The 9,600-nt window shown below is 39.7% G+C and overlaps 1 protein-coding gene across 2 annotated transcripts in view; it reads right to left on the bottom strand.

Annotated features, from left to right (window-relative positions):
* Window positions 1-9,600, bottom strand: part of Mrpl3 (mitochondrial ribosomal protein L3) — a 49,197-nt gene that overhangs the window by 10,409 nt on the left and 29,188 nt on the right. Inside the window, exons 8-10 of one of the 2 annotated variants that reach the window (XM_029559676.1) lie at window positions 4,184-4,261; window positions 2,051-2,128; window positions 1,699-1,764 (exon numbers count right to left, since the gene is read on the bottom strand). In XM_029559676.1, coding sequence (XP_029415536.1) covers window positions 1,705-1,764; window positions 2,051-2,128; window positions 4,184-4,261 — 216 coding nt within the window. In that variant the 3' untranslated portion in view covers window positions 1,699-1,704. The remainder of the gene's footprint in view (window positions 1-1,698; window positions 1,765-2,050; window positions 2,129-4,183; window positions 4,262-9,600) is intronic. The other variant, XM_008825096.3, reaches the window with a different exon arrangement.

The raw sequence follows: 9,600 nt of genomic DNA, 5'->3' as shown, positions 1-9,600 counted from the left end.
AAATGATTTTTTTCTGTATGAAACTGTCTTTTAATGATGAAATGGAGATCTTTTTTAAAGGTTAAAACTTCATTTAATTTTATGTCTTATAGGGTTTATACTGAGTATGATATTGTATAACTCTAACAATTCAACTGTAAACCTAAAAATTATAGCCAAGTTTGAAAAAGATGCATCTTAGCTCAGAAAATTGTTACTGAATATGTCAATGTTGTTGGAATGAAATGATTCTTCTAAAAATAATAATAATAATAAATCTTTTAGAAAAGAAAAGAAAAAAAAAGAATAGGAGGTAGGAACCGGCTAGGTAGTTAGGGTAAAAAGGCCCCAAAGAAAAGTAGCCAGTTTCTTGGCTAAAAGTCAAAATGTCCCTGTGCTTCTTAGCAACATATTCCTGTTCCAAAGGCCAAAAATGTTGAAAGTATGTGGGAGCTTGTATCTAATTCTTAAAAGATTTTAAGGTTACCTCTTCAGAGGGGGGAATGTTAGAATAGCCAAAAGCCCCATAAAAATAAATAAAAGAAGAAGAAAGAGTACATGAAGTTATCAGAAAAAAGTGATGGGGAGATATGGGAGGAGTTAGAGGGGAGGGGGTGCGCATGGATTTGATCAAAACACTTTATATGCATGTGTGAAATTCTCAATAATCTATTTTAAAAAAAATCTACCTGCTATGATTCAGCACAGTTTACTATGGAAAAGCAGTCTTTTCTCTTGCATGAAGCTGTGACATTTGTGACCTCTAATGCTCCTGGAATGTGGAAGTGCACTGAATTATGAAGCCAAAATGTCACAGAAACCAGGCATGCTGGGCACACTTTTAGTCCCAGCACTCGGGAGGCAGAGGCAGGCAAATCTCTGAGGTAGACGGCAGTCTGATTTATGTAGCCAGTGCCAAGCCAGCTGGGGTTACAGGAAAACCCTGTCTGAAAATAAAAAAGAACCGGCAAAAATTTATCAAACATCTTTTTCTCTATAAAAAATAAGAATAATCACCGGGCGTGGTGGCGCATGCCTTTAGTCCCAGCACTTGGGAGGTAGAGGTTGGTGGGTCCCTGTGAGCTCAAGGCCAGCCTGGTCTACATAGTGAGTTCAGGTCAGCTGGGACTTAAGGGAGACCCTGTCTCCAAAAACAAAAACAAAAACAAAAACAAAAACAAAAAAAAGAGAAAAAGAAAAACCTACTCAAGAAGTGAAAAGTGAAGTATTTAACAAAAGAAAGTTTAACAAGTAAAAACAATTGTCCAATTTAAAAAAAATGTAGCTCCTTATGTCACTAACAGAACCTACTTTAAGACATGAGAATGTACAATGCAACACCCCATTTAAAACCCCGAGATTAAAAACAAACAACAACAAAACACCAAGATTTAAATGTTGTCCTTGTTGGAAAGCCCATGAAGGATGTACCCGAACAGCTGGTGTGGCTCCACTGCAGATCCGCTTAGGGACAGAGGACCAACTCAACAGTGAGCATCCACCACAGGGGCTAAATCCCAAGTACAGTCTCTATCTTGTGTTTTGATAGAAAGAAGTCTCTGGAAGTTCTAGAGTTTTCTTTAATCTATTTTTTTTTTCCCTTCTCTCATTTCCTTTTCAGTTTATTTGACATTACAAGCCTGTGTTTAAGGCAACAGGTGTAATCTTCGCTTAGAGGAACAGGTGCAATCTCACGGTGCCATACCTTGAATCACCTACCTCCAGTTAACTTCTGCGGACTGCTTCCCACCTCACTAACTTCTTGTACTTTTGCCAAGAGCAAACCTGCTGTAAGGTTGGAAAGACAGAGCACTAGTTTCCCTCACATCCTTTTCCTATTCCCGAAGCCTTTTCTATCTACTGGCCCTACCCACCACAAGCTTAGCTTTATGGATCTGCAGTCTGAATTTTTACAGCACACTTTTCCCTCACTAAGGAGCTACTTAGAAAAATGAGGCAGAGAACATGTAGAAGCACCCACTTTTAGGACCTACACGTTTGGTCAAAAGACAACTTATGGAATGTATCCACATTAATGAGTAAAACAAAATAGGCAGTTAGTAATACATACCTTTACTAAGCAGTTTTTATGGCCGGGTACAGAGCCATTCACATAGATTATGTTGTGCTTTGTGTTCACTCTCCATACCTAAAATATGAAATGAAATAGACTGGTAGAGCTGAAGACTTGAGAAGATAGTTGTACTAAAGCAAACGTTACTAAAGGCTGAGAAAAGCCCCCTCTAAAGAGCGTATTAGCACTTCAAAATGTCAAATTGAGGCTGAAAAGCTTCCCATCCTATTTGGTGACCCATAATGTAAGATCATAACCAGCACGCCTCACTTTAGAAATGTGAGTGATCACGACTTTTGAAAACCTCAATGGACTCTGCTGGCATTATTATGAATACCAAGTGGGAATTCTAGTTTGTTTTGGTTACTCTTACCTTGCTACAACTAGAAACTGGGAAGCCATAAATCATAAATCCACAAATCACTGGATTTTATTTTTAAAATAAGCAGGCTGAGTAGATAAGCCTTTAAAAACATCTCCACAAAGAGAGAAAACATGCACAGATACACACGAGAATGGTGAAGAAATGATACTGAGAAGATAAAACAGTCGGAGAGGAAATCAGGGCTGCCTACACTACTATTTAATAACAGCCTACAGAAAACTGTCAGAAATAGAAGGACTCTGCTAAGTATAATTTTGTTATTTGATAACTAATTTTAGGTGTTGACTGGACTGAGGGCTACGAGAACTGGTAAGCATTACTTCTGGTATCTGGGAGGGTAGTGCAGAGTGTGGATCCTCCATCACTGGGTGCGTACCATTCAACTGGCTGAGGCCCAGAATAAACCGAAGAAGCTGAGAAAAGTATTTCCTTTCTCTCCTGGAAATCCTGCCTTTAGGATTTAGACATCAGAGTTCCAGGCTCTCTGGCCTTTGAATTCGGGCACCCCCTCCATCCCTCGGCCTCGTTCTCAGGACTTTTGCCTCAGACTAAGAATTGTACTCTGGGCTTCCTGGTCCTGAGGCTTATGGGCTGAATCAGGGCTACAGGCATCCCAGGAATTCCAGGTTGAAGACAGTTTACTGTGGGATTTTTCAGTCTGTATAATAATCATGAAGGGAATACTACAAAATATCCTTTCATTTATCTATCAGATTGCCAACTCCATCCATCCATCCATCCATCCATCCATCCATCCATCCATCCATCCATCCATCCATCCATCCATCCATCCATCCATCCATCCATCCATCCATCCATCCATCCATCCATCCATCCAACCAACCATCCATCCATCCATCCAGTTCTGTCTCTATGGAGAACCCTGTTATACAAAAGTTGAAAACTTCTGTTGGTCAAAATCCATACAGAAAATACATGTCCAGAAGAGAAAGGAAGAATAGGCAGCACAACGTAACTAGACTGGATGCTATCTGCAGGGGTGGTTTGTCTTTTCTATACTATGAGTCACATATACACAAACACGTAAATAGTTGTTTTAACAAAAATATAACCATACAGTGCCCATTACAGTTCAAATCATTTTCATTTAGCTATCATATCCATTTCTCAAATTAGCAGAGATTTTTAACTTCTCTTTAACACACACTATTTTATAAAAAAATGTGTACATAGCACAATTCTAAGTGCACCCTTTTCCTCTCCACTGTGATCGTCTCTCCTCTCTTTCCCATCATCTACTTCACCCCCACATTTGACATATAATCCAAAACAAGTCAATATAGAACCTTCAACTTCTCTAATATATAACGTACAGTAACCTATCTGTATGGGCATCTTTCGTTCATTTCTCTTCTATGAAAGAGTTTTACACCAATGCTTTGAATCTTACTTTTTCCCATGCAGTATTTTATGGAAATGTTCCAGTGCAAATAGCAGGTCACTGTTTTTTTTGTTGTTGTTTTGGTGGCTGTGCAGTCCATGGCCTGGATGTTGAGTACATTTACACAGGACCTGTCACAGCACCGCTCATTTCATTCCTCTCTAAGGACTACACATCACATGCAACTCTATCACAACCTACAACTCTACCTCACTTCACACTGCCTCCACCTCTCAACAGCTGGACAGCCACCAGAACAGTACGCAAACATGCTAAATACATATTCCGAGGCTCTGCACTATTTGCTTATCCCTACAAAACAAAAAGCACTTTACAGACTTACTTTCAGTCCATACACTGTCCTACTTTGGTTCCCCATTTGTCCAGGCATTTTAGTTCCAGGCCAGACTCTGGCAACATCCTAAATGAGAAAACCAAAGTTAGCACTTCTCAGTACATTTGATTTCAAACAGTATTGACTAAATCACAGAGCATACTAAAAAACAGGAATTAGTAAGTTTTATTTTTTTCAGCTAGGTCCAGAAAGAACTGAATATGGATTTGTACACATTTAAACAGATATGGGAGACAGATTCCGTAACAGGAGAGTAGTAACTGACCTAATACTCACCAAAAGTTAAATATATTAATAAGAAAAACTAGGGACTGGAGAGATGAACTGGCAGTTGAGGTTCAGTTCAGTGCCCACCTGGTGGCTAACAACTGCCTGTAACTCCAGTTCCCAGGGATCTGACACCCTCTTCTGCGGGCACTGCATGCATATATTGCAGTTACGTACAGGCAGCAAAACATTCATATGCATAAATAATAAAAACATAAAAACTAAGAAAAGACAAAAGTGAAGGAAATATAAATACCATACCACCACTCAAAAGGAAAGAACAACGACAAAAGAGCTGCCTGGCTGGTTTGAGCTGGTCCTGTTGTGACTCAATGGACTTCACACACAGCTCTGCTGCTGCAGTGGGCTTTGTCCTCCACATGAAGTTACTGTTCTTGACCAAAATCACCAAAATTACTAGAGTATTGCTAGTTCCAGCTGGTTCTAACTTTGGCTCTGAGAACAGATATTAATCCTTATCTAAAGAAGCAATTTGCATCTAAGTGAATCAAATACAAAATAAGAAAGCATCTGAACTCTTAGAGTACACATACTTTTCTATCAGGCACTCAGTAACACCTGAAACTACAAGCGGAAGTGAATCACCATAGCATTAGAATGGCTCACTCCATTTGATGGTTAATTTCAATTTTCAACTTGACTGGATTTAGGATCACCTTGGAGACACACCTCTGGGCATGTCTTTGATGGCAGTGCTAAAGAGATTTAATGGAGGAAGAGTTATGACCCTTCCTGAATGTGGGTGGCCCCATCCCATTGGCTGAGGTCCTACACTGATCAAGAGGAAAAGAAGAAAGTGACCTGAGCACCATCTCTGTGCAGATGGACTCAATGTGGCCAACTGCTTCACACTCCTGAGGCCAAAGCAGAGCCAATCTTACCTCATGACTGCATGCATTTCCATGACAGACTGCATCCTTAAACTGTGAGCCAAAATAAAGCCCACCTTCCTTAGGTCCCCTTGTCACAGCGCTGGTAAAACTAGCTAACTAATATGTTGTACACAACCCCATAGCTGAATATGGTAGACAAAGAATCACTTTTACTCATTCTACCTAGTCTATTTCAATAAGCACTGTGCTCACGGAAGAAAAGATTATAGTTCAACCTATAACTAATACACTCCTATTACAAGGATACCCCAGTTCTTAAAGATTATAAAGTATACACTAGGTAATCAGTAATAAAAGTATTTGGACAAACACCTAACTGTATTTCATGACAAATAACTACCATCAATCATAATAGGAAAGTTGTATATTAGTAAAATCAATTTGAAAACATTTCAACAATCCTCAACAGCATTCCATAACCATTCGTTTCCCCTCCTGCCAAGTCAGAGTAATTCTGTCTCCACACTAGTTAATTCTGACTTGTTTGGAGATTTATACAACTGGAACCCTTCTAGCTTCTTTCACTTAGAATGTTTTTCAGGACTTGCCTACAATGCAGTAGGCACCAATTCCTCAGTCCACTTCACTGGGTGGACATAGCAATCTTAATTATGTCTTCACTGAGTGATGGACAGTGGTACTATGAATGTTCGCACGTGTTCTAGTGTGCATGTATTCATTGATATTGGGTATATACTCATAAATTGCTGGATCATATTGTAACTTCACATTTAACAATTTGAGCAACTGCTAAATTATTTTTTTCAAAGTGGTGTCTCTTCTGAATTCCTGTCACTAACGTACAGGGCTGTAATCTCTATATTCTTGTCAATATTTGTTATAGACCTTTGTAATTGTATCTGTCCCAGTGTATAAAGTGTTATCTCCCTGCGATCCTCATTCTCCCACTGGGTGATGATGGTGAACACCCTCCAAATGACCCAATTATAAACTTCTGGTTCTTTGTCAACTTTTTAGAAATTAAGGTTACTTTTGCTATTGGTTGTAGGAGCTATTTATATAGTCTGGATAAGTTTTATCAAGTATCTGATTTATAAGTATTTTCTCTCTTCTGTGAGTTATCCTTTCATTTTTTTCATGGCACCATCAGAGCATAAATGTTTTAAAAACATGATGGTCTAATTTAGCTGAACTTTCTTTTGTTGCCTACTCTTAGGTGTTATCTGCAAGGCTTTATCTATCCATTGTCATGAACATTTATGCTTGGGTTTTTCTCAAAAGTTTTAGCTTTTAAATGTATCTTTGATGACTTTTGTTTTCCTTTTGGGCAGTGCCAGAGACTGACCCCAAGGCCTAGTGCTTGAAAGCATTCCATTAGTGAGCCACAGCCCATACCTGATCATCCTAATTTTTACAACTTATTTTTATATAACGTGTGTTTTCACATTTACAAAAGTTGCCAGAAAAATATACCGAATTCTCAGACTCTACCCAGATTTACCAGCTGTTGACTCTCAGCCCCATTTGCTTTATCCATTTTCTCCCTGTTTACACATCTTCCCTTTTATCATATGAAAATAGGTGGCCCGAGGGTGCTCCATTTGTTTTAGTGTTTCCTAAAAACAATGACAAACCTCAGAAAATTAAATACACTATTAACAGATCCAAGTCCATCTTCTAATTTAGCTGCCCTAATAATATCCTTTATGTGGCATTTTATTCCCAAGTTCAAGATGTACTTCAGAAAGACAAATTGCCTTTATTTGTTATGTCTTGTCACACTCAAGTCCAGAACAGCTCCTCAGCCATTCTGTCTTTCATAACTTTGAACACTTCTAAAGGGTATAGGCCAGTTACTCTGTAGAATATTGTTCACCAGGTTTATCTGATGTTTTACTATAAGAGGTGTGTTAGGAATCAACAAAGAAATGAGGCCAGGTCCACTTTTTTTTCTTTTTGTTGTTTTGGGGCACAAATTCAGGACCTCATATATGCTAGATCTAGCACTCTACCACTACATTACACCACTAGCTCTGGGTGTTGGTTTTTGTTGGTGGAGGGTTTTTTGAGACCAGGTCTCTCTGTAGCCTAGATCTCATAGAGATCCACCATCTCTGCCTCCCAAGTACTGGGATTAAAGGTGTGTGCCACCATGCCCAGGTAGGCTGTTCATTTGTAAGAATCAGGGGGTATATCATGCTGGTGTGTCTAATTATTGATGGTGTGTACTTTTATTACCTAGTTAAGAATGGGTTAGCAGCTTAAGCCCCTCTGCTGTGACTACTTTTCTTTTCGTAGTTCATGGCAGCTTCTTTTGAGAACAGTACATGCTAGCCCCCATCAAGCTTCCATCATTGCTCTGCATCCACTGGTAAAGCCTGGCTGCACTGATCATCTCCAGGATGACTGTCCAATGACTGTCATTCCGGCTACTTCTGTTAGCTGCATTGTATCATTAGGAAGGACATTCCACTCTGTTCTATTTAATATGCACCAACTCATTCAATATACTTCTATCAGTAGGAACTTGTGGATTCTGGTGTTATCTTACAAATTCTTTCTGTTGTTTGAGAGAAGGTCTGATGGAGCCCAGACTGGCTGTGATACTGCTTCTCCTGCCTCAACCTCTGAATTCCACGAATATTACTTTTTAGTTTTAAGCCCAAAGTGCCTCAGTCTTGCCAAAGAGGAGGCTGTTCTAGCTGGCTTCCATGCTCCTTCCATGTGTCTATCACTGGTTAAGCACTTCCTTGTTTTCCTGTATCGGACATTTCAGGCTCAGTGTTGTCTTTCCAGTGCTGTGAGTTATTAAACAAATCAGTTATTGAAGTTGTTCCTTTTACTGGGATATGATATCTAAACCAAGACCTGAACCCTAGGTATGTGCACTCAAATGGACTGCCTTTGTTGTTAGGTCACTGCAGCAGGCAGAGAAGATACAATAATGCACATACATCTCCATCTGGTTCTCTTAACATACTTACTGTTCTCTTAACATACACTGACTCCTACAACTCAAATTCAACAGTTAGACTCATTCTTACTTACCTCCCCCCCTTCAGACCTTAATGACCCTTTCTAATACAGAGGAATCCAGCCTCATTACCAATATATTTATATTTCTGCTCATCCTATGATTCATTGAAAATTATTTCTGGGTTGCTGACACAAATGCCAGAAGTAGAATTGGGAAGGAGGGAGGGAAGGAGGGAGGGAGGGAAGGAGAGGGGGGGTGAGGGGGAGGAATATTTATGCTTTTTTAAAGACTTACTTTGTTTATGTGTGTGTGTCAGTAAATGTGCCTGTTGTGAGTGCACACCTGTAGACCAGAAGAAGGTGCTAGATCCCTCGGAGCTGGAGAGACAGATTGTTATATAGATGCTGGGATCTGAATTTCGGTCCTCATGGTAGCACAACAAGTGCTCTTAACCACTGAGCCCTCTCCAGTTCAAAGGGGATATTTTAAAACCTAAGACTGGAGGTATACCCAAGCAACTATGTTAAAATACTCTTTTTTTCTAATATTTTATTTATTATATTTTTTTATTTATTTAATTAATTTACTTATTTATACACCCACTTCCCAGATAGCACCCTCCCATAGCCTCCCTCCCCCCACTAGAGCCCTTATACTCTGATATCCCTGCTACTGTCTGATGTGTTGTCGGCACCCCTAGCCATTTCCCACTACTTGCCCTTCTGGTGAATCTAGTCAGCATATCTACAGGTCTTTGTTTTAGGAGGGTCAGCTGTTCCTCATCTAGTGGTAATCAGTTGTCAATATTCCTTTGGATAAGATTGGGGTCTGCTGTTCATTTTCCCAGTTCTATGCTGGGTTACTATCTGGGAATCCCTTTGGCCACCCTGGCCAACAACTCAAAAGAAGGTATCGCCTGTCTGGCATTGTTGCTTGTTATGTAGCCTTTAGCTATACATAAAGAGAAAAACAGTAGGAAACAGGCCTTAATAAGAGAGATATGGAAAAAAATTGGGTTAGTTTGAGGGGGGAGGGATGGATATACAAGGAACCTAGGGGATAAAGGGAAAGAAGGAGCTCAAGAGAGGTAGGACATTTGAGAAGGGTATTATTAAGGGAGAAAGGGAGAAACGGGGGCACCTTAAGTGGGAAAATCATGATGGAGGGGTGAGACAATGCCAGAGATAAACAATGCCTAGGTAGTTTTGAAAACCAGAGGGAACCATATTACTCCTATAACCTACTGACAAATTATACATAGCAGATCAAGAAATATATGTCTAGGT

Source organism: Nannospalax galili, unplaced genomic scaffold (genome assembly GCF_000622305.1).
Source record: "Nannospalax galili isolate Female #2095 unplaced genomic scaffold, S.galili_v1.0 scaffold369, whole genome shotgun sequence".
NCBI classification, from domain to species: domain Eukaryota; kingdom Metazoa; phylum Chordata; class Mammalia; order Rodentia; family Spalacidae; genus Nannospalax; species Nannospalax galili.
Note: the sequence above shows the minus strand (reverse complement) of the source record. Positions and strands in the feature narration are given on the sequence as shown.